This window comes from Lactuca sativa, chromosome 7 (genome assembly GCF_002870075.4).
Source record: "Lactuca sativa cultivar Salinas chromosome 7, Lsat_Salinas_v11, whole genome shotgun sequence".
Lineage (NCBI taxonomy): Eukaryota > Viridiplantae > Streptophyta > Magnoliopsida > Asterales > Asteraceae > Lactuca > Lactuca sativa.
In genome coordinates this window covers 104686090-104703922 of record NC_056629.2, presented here as the reverse complement: position 1 = coordinate 104703922, position 17833 = coordinate 104686090, and the positions used below count along the sequence as shown (strand labels likewise).

General features: G+C 39.2%; 1 protein-coding gene across 1 annotated transcript; it reads left to right on the top strand.

Moving 5' to 3' along the window:
- The first annotated feature begins 647 nt into the window (after positions 1-647).
- LOC111896691 (probable membrane-associated kinase regulator 1) lies at positions 648-1863 on the top strand. Its single transcript, XM_023892663.2, has one exon. The coding sequence runs from the start codon at positions 693-695 to the stop codon at positions 1557-1559; it is 867 nt and encodes a 288-aa protein (XP_023748431.1). The 5' UTR covers positions 648-692; the 3' UTR covers positions 1560-1863.
- The last annotated feature ends 15970 nt before the right edge of the window (positions 1864-17833 follow it).

Here is a 17833-nt window from a genome sequence, read left to right as displayed (position 1 = left end):
GATTTCAAAAGCTCATGAGCATTTTGTTAAACGCTACATGAAGTAGCTTTTAGAATCGGAACGTTTGTTAAAACTAAAAGTTAAACGCTTGTACTGCCAAACGAAGTTTTTTGTTTAAACTAGAGCGTTTTATCAACAGCTAAAAGGTAGAAGCTCTCAAACGCTTCCAAAAGCACCGCGTTTCTTTCTCCCAAAAACGAATCAATTTTATATACGCGTAATTAAATAAAACATGCAAAATATACTCAAGATAAAATCAAATGGACTATACTAATATTAAGTAATGATTGTTAATGATAAATTTGGGAATAATCTAGAAACCAAATAGCCTATAATTTAGCGGTTGATGAATAGATATTTTTAACCAATGGTTTAAATACTGTTAGAGACAAAAGAATATAGACTTAGAAATCAAATTCTTTAGCATAAAAATGTTGTATATATAAAAAAACAATAAAAATGGTAATTATTTTAGTGTAAACATAGTCTAAAATGTTTAATTTTTATAGATATAAAAACGGTAAATATTTTAGTTTAAATAAAATGAAAAGTCAAAGATAAGTTAATTTAGTTAAAGGAGGGTGAGCCAAATATAGAGAGAAGTCAACTCCCAAACCATATTCCTTCCCACCACAGCTATCACCACTTCTAAATTCGAAATACTCTTCCACTCTCTCATAACTGGCCTTCTAATGGGGCATCGCAAAACAAAATCCCATACCCTCCCATCCTCCCCCATCCACCTCCAGTCATCCTCTTCGGATTTTGAATTCACATCCTCCCTCTCCCCTTGCAAATCCACCACCATCAATCTCCGCCCTGCCGACGAGCTCTTCTATAAAGGTAAACTTCTCCCCCTCCACCTCTCCCCTCGCAACTCCATGGTCCGTACCCTACTTCTCACCTCCAACACCATCACCGCTCGCCACTCCTCTGACTATCATTCATCTTTCTCCTACACAACCTCGGATTCCTCCCGCCCCAGCTCCGCCACCGACGATGATGATAACCACTTTCCTCGAAAACTGTTTGATCTCAATTCCCATACTCATAGATTCATCTCCGAAAACGAAAAGAAAATAATTGCTAGTAAACAGTTTTCTTTCAACAAATTCTCTTCCGTGTTTCGCAAAGAAACCGGCAAACCCGCGGCGGGTATCACCACCCAGTCTGATCCGGCCACCTTAACCAGCTCCTCCGTGAAAGAAAAGATACGTAAATACTTGAAGAAAGTGAAGCCGTTGTACGAGAAGCTTTCCCAACTTCAAAGTCAAAAAACAAAGACTACCCCTTCAATGGCGAAAAGGGAAGACATAGTTTCTCCATCGTTTTCGGGAAATCTGAGGTTTTTCAGAAAGACAAGCTGCGTATCAAGCTGCCCTTCAACAATGCCGTCGTCTCCAAATCATTCAGGTGTTCTTTGCCGGAAAAACAACACTAAAGGCGCCGGTGGCTGCAGTAACACTTCATCATCAACGGAAGAACTGCAGAGCGCGATTCAAGGGGCGATAGCGCATTGCAAGAATTCCATGGTTGAGACGTCTTGGAACCACAAGTAGAATGTACAAGCCGTGTTACACATTTTACAAGTGCTTAATGATCCCGTCCGTGATTAAGAAGCTCCACATTTGGATCTGATCTGATCAGAATTTGGCAGAGACTTCTGATTCGTAGTACCAATTCTGTCTCTCTCTTATTTATTTATTTATTAGTATATAGTTTTTTAGGAAGAGATGGAAGGGTGTGCATGTGACCATATTATGGATCATGCATTTATATTCTTAATTTTAATCGTTTCTTCGTTCATACTTCAGCATTTAGCTTCATTTTTAGTTAAAAGATTATTTTTTCTCTAATTTAAATATTGTGGATTCAGTTATTATTAGTAAACATCATTTGACTTTAACTTATTTTTTATTACAGTTGTTTTGTCTTAAACTCCAAAACTTAGTTCGTTTGATTGGTAACGTGCGACTTTAATAACAAGGGTGGGACGAGCAGATCTTTCACCCTCTTGCCACCTACCTATTGAATCAATATTTATTTTAGTTTTTATAAATTATATATTTTTTGTTGGTGATTTAGTATTATCAACATACTTTTAGTGCAACTAGTATTGCTAGTGAGATAGGTTCAATTTTATTTGTTTTTTGAGATTTGAGGTATGGGGTGCACACTCAGATAGTCTAATGTGAACTCAGTTATACAGGGGCGGGGGGTCCGGGGGCAGTACCTATGGACACGTCATTCCAAGGGGCAACGCCCTACCCTTGGTGGGGTCTAAGGGTAGTGCCCCTAGCGGGGTCCAAGGGATAGTGACCCGAAACCTAAACGAATTTCTATGTTAGGAAAGAGTTCAGTCGTGCAAATTCCTGCCAAAATTAGGTTGTCACATCATGATAATGTCAGATTCGGTTATGTCTAAATAACCATAATTCAACCATCTTTTTTTGGTGCCATAATAGATGTAACCCCCATAAACCAACTTTCACCTGATTTCTATTGATATATAAGGTTGACTGAAATTCCAAAATTCAGTTGGAACATATACAAACGAACATAGATCATTCAATATTTATGTCTCCCAAAACAACACATCAAGCAATGTTATTATGTGTTTTACAGTTCAAATTAGCCCTATAATTCGAATTGGTTTTGTTCTTGGATTATCCCTCTTTTGAATTCGTGTACCCCTGGAAATAGGGACGAATTACAGATTTTGAAAAGTGTTTGCAAACACGATCCTTAAATCTATCTAAGTTATATATATTGCTATTTTGATTCCTTAATTTCTAACATTCGAAATCTTTAATTTCTGCAAAAGGAATAACAATGGTAAAATCAGTCAGGGACTTAAGTTCAAAGTTCAGGAAACTTGATAAGTTTAAGGGAAATGATTTTTATTGTTGGAAAAAGAAGAAGCATATTTCCGGGGGATTCTAAAGGCACCGTAAATAAAAAGGAAAATGGCATATATGTTCTATTATGTTTCTAGGGTTTACCCATTAAGTCACTTAACTTATTTTATGACTTTTTAAGGGAACGAGTTACATTTTGTAAGGTCGATTAAGTCCTTATTTCATTTGTGAAGGGGTCAACCGGTCATTTTTAGTCCACCTCCCTCTAATAACATCACATAGGATGATGACTGTGTCTTTCGTGTAATACCATGTCATTAATTAGTCGCATCCTTCGTACTGTCGGTATATGCTTTACAAAAGAGCCCTTTTGACCTCCACTTTTCATCACTTCATCGATAAACCCTTTGTTTTTTTCTTCTCCTGAAACCTCAAACATGGAACTCGTATTTTACAAGTAAATGTGCACTTCCAAGGAATCTTTGCCAAATACCCCATACGCTACACCGGCGGAATTACTCAAAGGTTTTCAAACATCGATTTCGCAGGCATGGACAAGGATGGGTGCTATGCATTCATCGAAATTTTCACTGGGGAAAAGTGTGAGAAGCTCTATTACTGCCAACCTGATATTGATTTTCCAAAAGGTTTGACTTTAATTATCGATGACCCTAATTATTTCAACTTTATAGCAATTGCATATGAATGTGGTGTTATACTCCCTATGTATGTACACCATTTTGGGAATAGTAACATACAGGAATGGTTGAATGAACATAAAGACGAGGTTGTTGGTAACATAGAGGAAGAAATACTTGATGTTGCAGGACTCATTAAGGAAGTTGCAACAGGGCATCGTGATGTGGATAAGGTTGACGATGAGGAAGACTGTAACACCCCAAATCAGGTCTTACTTTTGGAACCCAATGGTCCCTTAAGTACGTTGGGCGTACTTTAGAAGTACGCTTAGCGTACCATGCATAGATGGTCGCGGAGGGCCAGCACGTACGTTGGGCGTACCAAAGGGTACACGGGGCGTACATGACGAATGTTTAAACCCTAATTTCCGGACATAAGACCTATATAAGCATCCTTATCTCATTTGAGCCTCAACCTAACTGGCATTCTTCACCCTCAAACGTCCCTGAAAACCCTAAAATCATTAGAGTGTAACATCCCAAGATTGGCCATTTATAGTCCCTGGGAATGGAAGGGTGAAGCCGTGAAAAGTCTAAGGGTTGAGTTGAAATTTTGGGATGAGGAGGAGTACGTCGCGCATACATAAGGGTACGCTGAGTGTACTAGGCGCGTCCTAGTACGCTGGGCGTACTCATATCAAAAGGAAACCCTAATATTTAGGGTTTGGGGGCTATACAAGCAACATTATGAGCACCAAACCCTCCTTTACCTCAGCCTCCACTGCTTAGAGTCGTTTTCCCCAAACCCTAGCCATTTCCTTGAGTGTTTGAGCTTTTTGAGTGTTTCTTGAGTGTGTTAAGAAGAAGGTGTTGCATCAAGGAGTTGGAGAAGAAGATCAAGCTTGTAGATCTGAAGTTGGTTTGTGCCCTATAAGCTTCAGAAGGTAAACAGCTTGGAACTTTATACTTGTATGAGATAGATATAGTCATTTTAGCTTTATGGAAGCATTCTTGTCCCAAAGGTCCCAAAATTGTGCATGCTATGATTTGGACGAAATGAGCTGTCCTTTCAGACCTTAAACGAGGTCCTAAGTGATAAAAATGGTTTCCCAATAGCTAGATTTGTCTCATGAATGAATGATGGGTTTGAGCCAAAAGAACATTCTATGTGCTCATGTAAACCCTAATGCTTGGATCTAGGTTTCTCTATTTGTACATGCATTCATCCAAGACTTTCAAACCTTAAATCTATTGTATATAATCAAAATTAACACAACAAAACAGATCTAGATGTTTGCCTTGTTGTTGATTGAAGATCTTGAAGCCTTGAGAACTTTAGCACCTCAAGTGTTGTGCCTCTAATGAATCACAAACACCAATAGCAATTGAAGGAAACAAGAGAGAGAGGGGATATGAGAATTTCGGCTCTAGGACTTCTAGGGTTGAAAGTCCCGAAATCCCTAGCCTTATGGGTCTTTATATAGGTATGGAAATTAGGGTTTCAGTGATTATCCTTATCTGGTTACTTAGCCACCAAGCAACCTAATGATAATTCTAGAAGCCCCCCTTGGACGAATTCCTAAGTCCTCATCCTTAGAATTCGTCCACCCTATCTTATTAGGGTTTCCTTGCCCAACTTTGCAACTATCACATAATTACAGTTCGGCCCCTTAAGTTTAATTAACTTCTTTTATTCACAAAACTAATTCTTAATTAATTATTGACCAATGTTAATTAAACAAATATGATTTCTCCTTTAATATATTATTCTTATGACATATTAATAAACCATAATCACCTCTTTCTATATTATTCCTCCAGTTACGTTGCTTTGGTGAAGGCAACCCAAAAGGACCATGCACAACCGGGTCAAGTACATATCAAATACAATTATGGACTTAGACACTAATCCAACAGTCTCCTACTTCGAAAAGTCTAATAACTATAAATGCAAATGCAACTTCTGGATCCGATTAGCAATCGTAGTTCTCAAAACTGTTGATCTTCTAAATAACATGTCCTTAAGATAAGGGATAGTATAATCCTTTGTTCTAGATATCGTGCCGACAATTACATGGAACATAGTCATACTTATTGTCCAGCAGTTTATTTCTCGATCTCAGATTCATTTGACATAAAACTTAATTGAACACATCAATTCAGTCTTGACCGGGCCCGACACATAAGTCAAACTAAATCATCGAGGGGCCCTGATATCACTTTTACCCTCTTAGGATAAAAGGAACAAATAAACTTCGACTTATATGCATTTACCATTCACTAATCAAATCATACAGAACAATGCGTTTTATAACATCAAGTTACTGATGTGTTTATGAATTATTAATGCACAACTAATTAGCAAACAATAAACCATATATCTAGGTTTTAAGACCATATGATATTATCATCTTGCGATCACTCGTGATGAATTCCATGAAGTGATTCCAGCAAGCGTGGGTTTATTCCAATGCTCAAAACTTGTTCATAAGAACTCATGAACGTTGTAGCAAACTTTTGCTATGTATAATACACTTTATACAATCTACACACCAATTCATGACAGTATTCATTCATACCTACTTCCAACATATGAACGACTGTGGACCGTTTGAATAATTCTTGTTATTCAGGAAGTCAAAACATGCAAAATGAAACAATAGGTAAACAATTAATATAAGACAGTAACATTATTAATAAATAATACTCTTTTATTAATCATCAAATCGTAATTACAATTTATCTATTACACGTTTCTAAACTATCTAATCTAAGCTAATATCGTCCTTCAGCCCGATGCTCCTAGCGTGCTGCAAGTGCTTAACCCTGCTCAGTCCCTTCGTAAGCGGATCTGCTGAGTTATTCTCCGACGATACCCTCTTCACTACGAGTAGTCCTTCTTCTACCCGATGTCGAATAAAGTGATATTTTCTGTCGATATGTCGAGATCTACCATGATCCCTCGGTTCCTTGGTTAAGGCAACAACACCTTCATTATTAAAGAAAATTTCCATAGGCTTCTGTATAGCCGGCTCAACCCTAAGGTCTCCAATGAAGTTCTTCAACCATATTGCCTCCTTTGACGCTTCGCTCGCTGCAATGTACTCTAATTCGCATGTTGAATCAGCTACAGTCTCCTGCTTGGAACTTTTCCAAGTCACTGCTCCTCCATTTAGGGTAAAGACCCAGCCCGACTGCGAATGGTAGTTGTCCCCGTCGGTCTGAAAACTGGCGTCACTATACCCTCACACCTTTAAGTCATCACTCCCACCGAGGACTAGAAACCATTCCTTGGTCCTCCGAAGGTACTTAAGAATATTCTTGACTGCAGTCCAATATGCTTTGCCATGGTTCCCTTGATATCTGCTGACCATGCTCAAAGCGAAGGCCACATCAGGGTGAGTACAAGTCATAGCGTACATGATCGAGCCAACTGCGGAAGCGTAAGGTACTCGACTTATTTCTGCTATCTCGAATTCGGTACTCAGACTTTGAGTCTAACTCAACTTGGCATTACTTTGGATTGGTAACTCTCCTTTCTTTGAATTCTCCATACTAAAATGTTTTAGTACCTTGTCTAAGTAAGTATTCTGACTAATTCCTATTAGTCTCTTACTTCTGTTTCTCACTATCCTTATTCCCAGAATATAGGAAGCCTCTCCGAGGTCCTTCATAGCGAAGCACTTCCCAAGCTAGGACTTGACTTCCTTCAGGGTCGGGACATCGTTTCCTATGAGTAGTATGTCATTGACATGCAATACAAGGAAGCTAACTATACTCCCAATGGCTTTGACATATACACATGATTCATCCTCGCTTTGCAAAAAACCGAACTCTTTGACTTTCTCATCAGAACAAAGATTCCATCTACGAGACGCTTGTTTCAATCCATAAATGGATTTCTCAAGCTTATATACTATATTGGGGTGCTTCGCATCGACAAACCCTCTGGCTGACTCATGTAAATATCCTTAGCCAACTTTCCGTTAAGGAAATCGGTTTTGACATCCATCTGCCATATCTCATAGTCATGAAATGCAACAATGGCTAGCATCACCCTAATAGACTTTATTTTCGCAACTGGTGAGAAGGTTTCATCATAGTCAACTCCGGGAGTTTGAGTGAAACCCTTCGCAACCAATCGCACCTTATAAGTGTGCACATTCCCATCCATGTCGGTCTTCTTCTTGAGTATCCATTTGCACCCGACCGTCTTACGACCTGGTACATTGTCAACCAAATTCCAAACTTGGTTGTCATACATAGACTGAATCTCGCTGTCCATCGCCCCTTTCCCCTTCGCATACTCCGGGCCTGCCATGGCTTCTTTATAGTTGTTAGGTTTGTCCAAATTTATTAGTGTACTATCACTAATATATGTATCCCCTTCTGTAGTAATATGAAAACCATATAACTGGGGTTGAAACATAACTCTTTCGGAACGTCTAAGAGGTAAGGACTCGTCAATCGGTTAAACCGAAGTTTCCTCCTTGGGTTGAGCGCCAGTATTGGAGGTTTCTTCATCGCTCGACTCTTGAATCTCTTCAAGATCCTATTGCCTCCCACTGTCCCCTTGGCTTATGAGTTTTCGTTCTCGGAAAACCCCTCTCCTTGCGACGAAGACAACATTTTCACTCGGTCTATAAAAGAGATATCCAAAGGACTTCTGCGGGTAGCCGATGAAAATACACCGCTCACTACGAGGTTCAAGCTTGTCATGAGTCTCTCGTCTTAAGAAAACCTCAAAACCCCAAACCTTGATATGTGATAACGAGGGAGCTTTCCCTGTCCACATCTCGTGAGTTGTTTCGGCAATCTTCTTTGTAGGGATTAAGTTAAGGATATGGGCGACAGTCTCTAAGGAATACCCCCAAAATGAGATAGGTAGTGAAGCACGACTCATCATGGAACGAACCATGTCTAGCAAGGTTCGATTACGCCTCTCAGCCACACTGTTCAACTGTGGTGTCCTAGGTGGCGTCAATTGTGAAACAATTCTGCATTCCTTGAGGTATTCGTGGAATTCAAGACTTAGGTATTCTCCTCCTTGATCGGATCAAAGCATCTTGATTTTCCTACCAAACTGATTCTCCACTTCTTGTTTAAACTCTTTAGGCTTTTCAAAGGTTTCTGACTTGTGCCTGATCAAGTCGATATGCCCATATCTACTATAATCATTGGTAAAAGTCACGTAGAAGTGGCTCACATCCTTTGTGGTGGATCTAAAGGGCCCACATACATCGGTGTGTATGAGATCCAATAGACCCTCACCCCTTTCACAAGTACCAGTAAAGGGTGACTTGGTCATCTTTCCAAGTAAACAAGACTCGCACACGTCATCATCCCTAAGGTCGAATGACTCCAACACTCCATCCTTTTGAAGTTGGGCTATAAGTTTCTTGTTGACATGTCCAAGACAATAATGCCACAAGCATGCTTTATCCATACTATTGGAAGAATCAACACACAATACATCATTTCCTAAGTTATCTACAACCATCACAGTTTCATATATTCCATTACAAGGCAATGCTTCAAAATATACAACATTATTAAGATAAGCATAAATAGAACCCTTTTCATTATCAAATGGATATCTAAATCCTTGTCTATATAAACCATGAAATGAAATGATGTTTCTTGCCATATTTGGTGAATAGCAACAATTGTTTAAATCTAAAACTAATTCATTACTAAGCACTAAGGAATATACTCCAATCTTGGTGACAGGCGACAATCTTCTGCTTCCCATGATTAGATTTATCTTCCCATGCTCCACATCCCTATTTCTTCTTTGTCCCTGCAAATCAGAACATATGTGAAAACCACATCCTGTATCAAGAACCCAAGAAATATCATGCGATGAATCATTAGATTTAATAGTGTAAATACCTACGAAGGACGACTTGATCTTCCCATCCTTGATAGCTTCCAGATATTCTGGGCAGCTTCTCTTCCAATGCCCTGTCTTGTGGCAGTGATGGCACTCTGCCTTCTTTGGGTTAGAGTTGGGTTTAGCAGAACCAGCCTTGGTTCCACTAGAAGAGGTACCATCTTGGGACTTTCCCTTGTGGTGGCTCTTTGAGGGAGCCTTCCTCTTCTTACCCTTCCCTTGCCCAATAGCCAAAACAGGGGCATCAATGGGAGTTAGAGTTGATGCAACAGAATTATCCTTGAGATTGCTCTCAGCAGTTCTTAGCAAGCCTTGAAGCTTGATCAAGGTGGCCTCTTCCTTATTCATGTGGTAGGTCATACGGAACTGGTTGTAGTATGGAGGCAAGGAGTGAAGGATGATGTCGATTGCCAGCTCTTCATCAAAGTTAACATTTAACTCTAGCAGGCGATCAACATATATCTGCATATTTTGCAGATGAGCGGTAAGGGACTCTCTATTAGCCATTTGGGTAGTGATCATCGGAGTGATGATCTCATACCTTTCTTGTCTCGTGCTTTGGTGGTACCAGTCCAGCAACTCTTGATGTATTTCATATGGATACATGTCCTCATAGGACTTCTGGAGTTTTGTAGTCATGGTCGCTAGCATGATGCAATGGACTTTCGTGTCATCACACTCATGGGCCACAAAGGCGAAGATCTCTTTGGCAGTAGCAGTGTTGAGGTTGATCTTCTTCAGCTTCTCATTAAGGACATACTATTTGTCCTCGTATCGAGTGACCATTCGGATGTTGAGGATCCAATTATTGAAATTAGACCCGTCAAAGATCACTCTGTTGGATAAGGTGTCTAAGTCGATAACTATTTCTGGTATGTACTTGACCCAACCCAGCATGGTCCATTTGGGTTGCATGACACCATGCAATTGGATAGACTAAATGAGAGAAATAACACTTATGGTTTATTAATATATTATAATTTCTAATATATTAATAATATTATTTAATTAGTTTGATCAAGAATTAATTTTAGAATTAATTAAGTGATCAAAAGATAACTAATTAAATATATGGGTTGATTATGTAAATCATCCATTACTTACATAATGGGCTAAGAGGCTCCATGGATAATCAAGTTGGGTTGAACCCATTGGATGCTCCATGGAGGCTCCGTGGGAGTTACAAACCCATGGGTCATGGAAATGAAGAGTCATGACACATTAGGGTTTACATGGTGTAACCCTAAATGTGTCAACACTATATAAAGCTCATGTTTCTCCTAAAATCGGCTACACATGCATGCTTGAGGGCTAGAGCCGATTTTTAGAGTGTTATACTTTCTCTCCAAGTTTACTCCATAACATTTGGTGTTGTGTGAAGCATTTGAAGCATCACACTTGGGGTGCTAGGCACATAAGGTTTCAAGGATCAAAACCAACAACAAGGTATGTAGGTCTATCTTTCATTTAAGTTAAAATTGTTCCCCATGTATGCTAGATAGGATCATAACCTTGGAAATCAACTTTGCATTAGAATTAGACAAACATGGATCCAAGGTTATTAGGGTTGCATGTACACTTAGGAAGTGTTAGAATGCTCAAAACCCTTCAGTGGTATCAGAGCCTAGGCTTGTTTGTTTGATACTTGATGCAAAATTGTTGAAAAAAGTCGATTTTGTGCAATCTGCCTGATGAACTCGCCGAGTCCATGGGGGGACTCGCCGAGTTCATGTGTATCTTCATCCTACTCGCCGAGTAGGTTCGTGCACTCGACGAGTAGGAGCCTCAGAATGTAGATTTTCGACTTTTGCTGCTGGAAATGGACTAGAAACATTACCCTAAACTGTTTTGGTGTTATTAAACTTGTTTTAGATGGTGTAATGTTTGTTCTAATCCATTTACAATGGCTAATATCATTTTTTTCATGATTATATGTGTTCATATGGTCTTGAAACATTGATATGGATATTCATGTTCTTGATCTTATGAATTTGGATGATCATATGAATTACTTGTAACCTACTTGGTAGTTTAATTCTTGGTCATAATGTGTTTTTAATGGATTCCATAACTTGTCCTCAAGTTATGGAAAACCAAGAGTCACACTTGAATTAAAACCATTAAAAGAACACAAGAGTTATAAAAATGAAGTGTCTTCAATTTTAATACTCAATTAAATTCATAAGTTATGAGAAATGAAAAGTTTTGAAAGTTTACAAAACTTGCCCTTAAGTTTTGGAACAAGTAAAGTCATATTAAAACTTTAGTTCCAACCCTTAGAATTTTAAAAGTTAAAATTCAACCCTTATACTTATAATATTATAAGTTAATAATAATGTGTATATATATATATATATATATATATATATATATATATATATATATATGTATGTATGTATGTATAAGATCAAAGTCGTCTTACCGCTAGTACGCCTCATTCACGAAGCCAGTCTATAAGGTGGGTATAAGGTTGTTGCCTATAAAATGGCAACTTAATGGGTGTCCACTCTCCCCCACCGCTTACTTGACTGGTGGAGGGTCGTTAGCCGAACGGGTAGGACAATGACTCAAAAATTCTCATTAAAAGTATAATGATTATTATAAAGTAACTAAATGTCTTATAAATTCCCAATCTTAGTTACTTTAGGAAAATGTGAATAAGGTGCTAATCCATGAAATTACACTTTGCACCTTGTTTAAGTTGTTGGTGGAGCGTGTGTGGTTTACCGATACACTAACTTGGACTTAACAAGGGAGGCAAAGGGTGACTTAAGGTTTTTCATGAGGTCGGAAGGAGCACGTGTGGTTTACCGACACTACGATTAAGTGAAAAACATTAAGGGTACCAAGTAATTTGCATGGTTACTTCACACCTTGTTTTGTTATCCTCGGTATCCCAGTCACAAAACATGAAGGGCACACTCGAGATTGAAACATGCCATTGAAAAGTTCAATGAATCTCAAAGAATCTAGGAATTTCTAAAAACCAAATAAAACCTAATAATTTATATTTCGTTTTCATGGTGGAAATTGGTGAATCGTCATTCACCTACCTTTCAAATATGTTATAACTTGGATTACGGCATCCCTCTTCTAGGTTATAATATATTGTGATTGGATCCTAGCCTTAATATTACATTTGGGTGTTTTATTAAGGACTATCCCTATATCTAAACTAAACTTATTTTCTTCTTTTCAGATGTTTTCCAATAATTCTACTCCTGGCCCAAATCCTACTGGCTCCTTCTCTCTCATGAACCTTTGTGGGAGAGTCATCTTTGATGGATCCAACTTTACTGACTGGATCAAAAACATCAGGATGGTCACTCATTACGAGAACAAGGAATATGTTCTTGACAAGGAGCTTAAGGTGCCTAAGCCAACTGCTACTCCTGAGGAGCTTGATGAATATGAGGTTCATGAAAGAGATGCTACAAAAGTGGCATGCATCATGATGGCCACCATGACAGCCGAGCTCCAAAAGTCCTATGAGGACTACTATCCTTTTGAGATGCACCAGGATTTGATGGACCGCTACCATCAGAGTGCTCGTCAAGAGCGATATGAAATAATTTCCTCTATAATCACAACCCAAATGAAAGATGGTGAACCCATCACAAGCCACATGCGGAAAATGCAAAGGTATGTGGATCGATTGATGAAGTTGAATGTGAACTTCCCTGAGGAGTTGGCAATAGATATTATTTTGCACTCCTTACCTTCATGTTATGATCAATTCCGCATGACATACCACATGAATAAGGAGGAAGTTACACTTAGCAAACTTCAGGGACTCCTAAAGACCGTAGAATCAGGTCTTAAAGGTAAGTCGGTTGTGAACACTCCTACTCCTACTTCAAACTCCTCAACTGTCCTGGCAATCGGGAAAGGGAAAGGGAAGAAGAGGAAGAACCCATCGAAGGGTACCAAGGGGAAGACCCTTGATGGCTTCTCTTCTAGCGGAACCAAGAAAGGTTTCTTTACACCTTCTTCTGATCCCAAAGAGGCTGAATGCTTTTATTTCCATGAAAAGTCGCACTGGAAGCGAAACTGCCCAAAGTACCAGCAAGATTTGAAGGATGGGAAAGTGAAACCCAACCATGCAGGTATTTACACTATATCATCTAATAATTCACTCTATTCTAACTCTTGGGTCCTTGATACCGGTTGTGGTATTCATATCTGTTCTGATTTGCAGGGACTAAGAAGAAGTGAGAATGTGGAGCAAGGAAGAATAAACTTAATCATGAGGAATAGGAAAGCTTTACCTGTCACCAAGATTGGAGTTTATACTTTATCGCTAAGTAGTGGGTTTAGTTTAGATTTGAATAAGTGTTGTTATTCGCCAGAAATAGAAGAGAAACATTATTTCCTTTCATGCATTGTATAAACAAGGTTTCACCTTTTCATTTGATAATGAAGTTGGTTCGATTAATGCTTTCTTTAATAATGTTCTTTATTTTAAAGCATTACCTTGTGATGGCGTGTATGAAACCGTATCTGTGGTTGATAACTTAGGAAATAATGTATTGTGTATTGATTCTGTTAATGATAATAACTTGGATAAATCATCATTATGGCATTGTCGTCTTGGACATATAAGCAAGAAACACATAGGCCAACTCCAAAAGGATGGAGTCTTGGAATCATTTGAACTAAAGTCAGATGATAGTTGTGAATCATGCTTACTTGGAAAAATGACAAAGTCACCCTTCACAGGTTCTTGTGCTAGGGGTGAAGGTTTGTTGGATCTTGTACACACGGATGTGTGTGGACCCTTCAAACATGCCACAAGAGATGCTAATCGTTATTATGTGACTTTTACTGATGATTACAGTAGATATGGATATGTCTACTTAATCAAGCATAAGTCAGAGACTTTTGAAAGGTTTAAAGAGTTTAAACAGGAAGTCGAGAATCAATTGGGCAGGAACATTAAGATGCTTCGATCCGATCATGGTGATGAGTATCTTAGTACCGAGTTCCTCGACTATCTTAGGGATTGTGGGATTGTCTCACAATTGACACCTCCCAGGACACCGCAGTTGAATGGTGTGGATGAGAGGCATAATCGAACCTTGTTGGATATGGTTCGTTCCATGATGAGTCGAGCTTCGCTACCAATCTCATTTTGGGGCTATGCCTTAGAGACTGCCACCCATATCCTTAATCTGGTCCTTACAAAGAAGGTTGCCAAAACACCTCACGAGATGTGGACTGGAAAAGTTCCTAGTCTAGCCCACATCAAGGTTTGGGGTTGCGAGACTTTCATGAGACGCGAGACTCATGACAAGCTCGAACCTCGAAGTGAGAGGTGTATTTTCATCGGCTACCCACAAAAATCCTTTGGTTACCTCTTCTACAGACCTAGTGAGAATGTGGTCTTTGTAGCAAGGAAGGTTGTCTTTCGAGAGAGAGAGAGAGAGAGAGAGAGAGAGAGAGAGAGAGAGTTCATAAGCCAAGGAAACAGTGGGAGGCTAATTGACCTTGAAGAACTTTAAGAGTCAAGTGGTGAAGGAACCTCAAACCCTAGCAGCCAACTTGAGGAGGAAACTCCTGTTGCACCTCCAATTGTACCTCTGAGGCGTTCCACAAGGGTTAGGAATGTACCTGAGCATTACTATGGATTCCATATTACTGTGGAAGGTGATACACTTATCAGTGATGAGACACTGATAGGTCTGGATGAACCTAACAGCTATGCGGAAACCATGGCAGGCCTCGAGTCTGCTAAATGGAAAGAGGCAATAGATAGCGAGATACAGTCCATGTATGACAATCAGGTCTGGGACTTGGTTGACAATGTACTAGGTCGTAAGATAGTTGGGTGCAAATGGATCTTCAAGAAGAAGACCGACATGGATGGTAATGTACACACCCATAAGGCACGACTGGTTGCAAAGGGCTTTTCTCAAACTCCAGGAGTTGATTATGATGAGATCTTTTCACCAGTAGCCAAAATTAAGTCTATTAGGGTATTGTTAGCCATAGCTGCATTTCATGACTATGAAATATGGCAAATAGATGTCAAAACCGCTTTCCTTAATGGAAAGTTGGCTGAGGATGTTTACATGAATCAGCCAGAGGGTTTTGTCAGCACAGAGTACCCTAATAGAGTGTGTATGCTTGAGAAATCCATTTATGGATTAAAGCAAGCACCTCGCAGATGGAATCTTTGCTTTGATGAGAAAGTCAAAGAGTTTGGCTTTTTGAGAAGTGAAGATGAATCTTGTGTATATGTTAAGGCTAGTGGGAGTATAGTTAGCTTTTTGGTACTGTATGTGGATGACATACTATTCATAGGAAATGACATCCCAACTTTGTAGGAAGTTAAGTCTTGGCTTGGGAAGTGTTTTGCTCTGAAGGACCTAGGAGAAGCTGCCTATATTCTAGGGATAAGGATCTTGAGAGACCAGAGTAAAAGTCTAATTGGACTTAGTTAGAGTACATACTTGGATAAGGTGCTGAAGAGATTCGGCATGCAAGATTCCAAGAAAGGAGAGTTACCCATCTAGAGTAACACTAGACTGAGTAAGACTCAGAGCCCGAGTACTGAGGTAGAGATAGCTAAAATGAGTCGTATACCTTATGCTTCGGCGGTAGGCTCGATCATGTGTGCTATGACATGTACTCGTCCTGATGTAGCCTTTGCTTTAATCATGGTTAACAAGTATCAGGGGAACCCTGGTAAGGCTCACTGGACAGCGGTAAAGAATATTCTCAAGTACTTGCGGAGGACTAAGGACTGGGTCCTTACCCTTGGTGGGAGTGATGACTTGAGAGTTGTAGAGTATCGTGATGCTAGCTTCCAGAATGATAGGGATAATTTCCGCTCTCAGTCGGGCTGGGTCTTTACCTTAAATGGAGGAGCAATCTCTTGGAAAAGTTCCAAGCAGGAGACAGTGGCTGATTCAACTTGCGAATCAAAGTATATAGCGGCAAGCGAGGCGGCAAAAGAGGCTATATGGCTAAAGAAATTCATTGGAGACCTTGGAGTTGTACCAGCTATATCGAAGCCCATAGAGATTTTCTGTGATAGTGAAAGTGCAATTGCCTTAGCAAAGGAACCAAGGGATCATGGGAGATCCAAACACATTGACAGAAAATATCATTTCATCAGACATTATATAGAAGAAGGACTCCTTGTGGCAAAGAGGGTATCATCAGATGAGAACCCGGCAGATCCCCTCACGAAGGGACTGGGTAGGGTTAAGCATCTCTAGCATGCTAGGAGCATAGGGCTGAAGGATCATATAAGTTTTAGTAGTTAGATAATTCTGAAATGTGTAAAATGTATTTGACATTTGATGATGAATAAAAGTTGTGTTTATTCATGAGTAAAGTGTTGCTATCTTTTGTCAATCGTTTACTATTATTTCTTTTGCATGTTTTGACTTCCCGAATATTTATGTCGTGCTTTTACATATTATTCAAATTATCCACAGTTGGTCATATGTCGGGAGTAGATATGAATTAAGACTGTCATGAGTTGGTTGTAGAGGTCTAAGGTGTTGGACATGGCCTCAACACTCATGAGTGCTCATAAGTTATGAGTATTGGATTTAACCCACGCTTGCTGGTATCACTTCATGGAATTTATCTCGAGTGATCGCGAGACAGTAATATCATATAAGTCTTCAAACCTAGAGATATGACTTGTTAACTATGAGTTAGTTATGCATTGATCGTGGGAAAACGCATTGGTAACTCGATGTTATAAAACGTGCGTTTGTGTGTAATTTAACAAGTAGTAGAGCAAGCATATGAGTCGAAGTTTATCTATTCCTTCTTGGAATAGAAGCTGATATATGGGCCCCTCGATGATTTTGTTTTGACCTATGTACCGAGCCCGGTCAGAACTAAGTTGATGTGTTCAATTAAGTTCTATGTCAAAAAAATAGGAAATCGGGAAACAAACTACTGGACAATAAGCAAGACCATGTTCCATGTGTTTGTCCGGCTGATATCTAGAATAGAGGATTATATGATCCCTTATCTGAAATGGCGTACCATCATCTTCTCAGTTCCGAGAAACCTTGAAAAGAGCTATGATTTCTGATCGGTTCCTGAAGTCATACTTGCAGTTATAGTTATTAGACTTATCCAAGTGGGACACTATTGGATAAGGTGTCTAAGTCCATAACTATTTCTGGTATGTACTTGACCCGACCCAGCATGGTCCATTTGGGTTGCATGGCACCATGCAATTGGATAGACTAAATGAGAGAAATAACACTTGTGGTTTATTAGTATATTATAAGTTCTAATATATTAATAATGTTATTTAATTAGTTTGATCAAGAATTAATTTTAGAATTAATTAAGTGATCAAAAGATAACTAATTAAATATATGGTTGATTGTGTAAATCATCCATAACTTATATAGTGGGCTAAGAGGCTCCATGGATAATCAAGTTGGGTTGAACCCATCGGATGCTCCATG

Excerpts from the sequence above, each read along its gene's own strand:
- LOC111896691 (XM_023892663.2), top strand. The coding sequence starts at position 693 with ATGGGGCATCGCAAAACAAAATCCCATACCCTCCCATCCTCCCCCATC.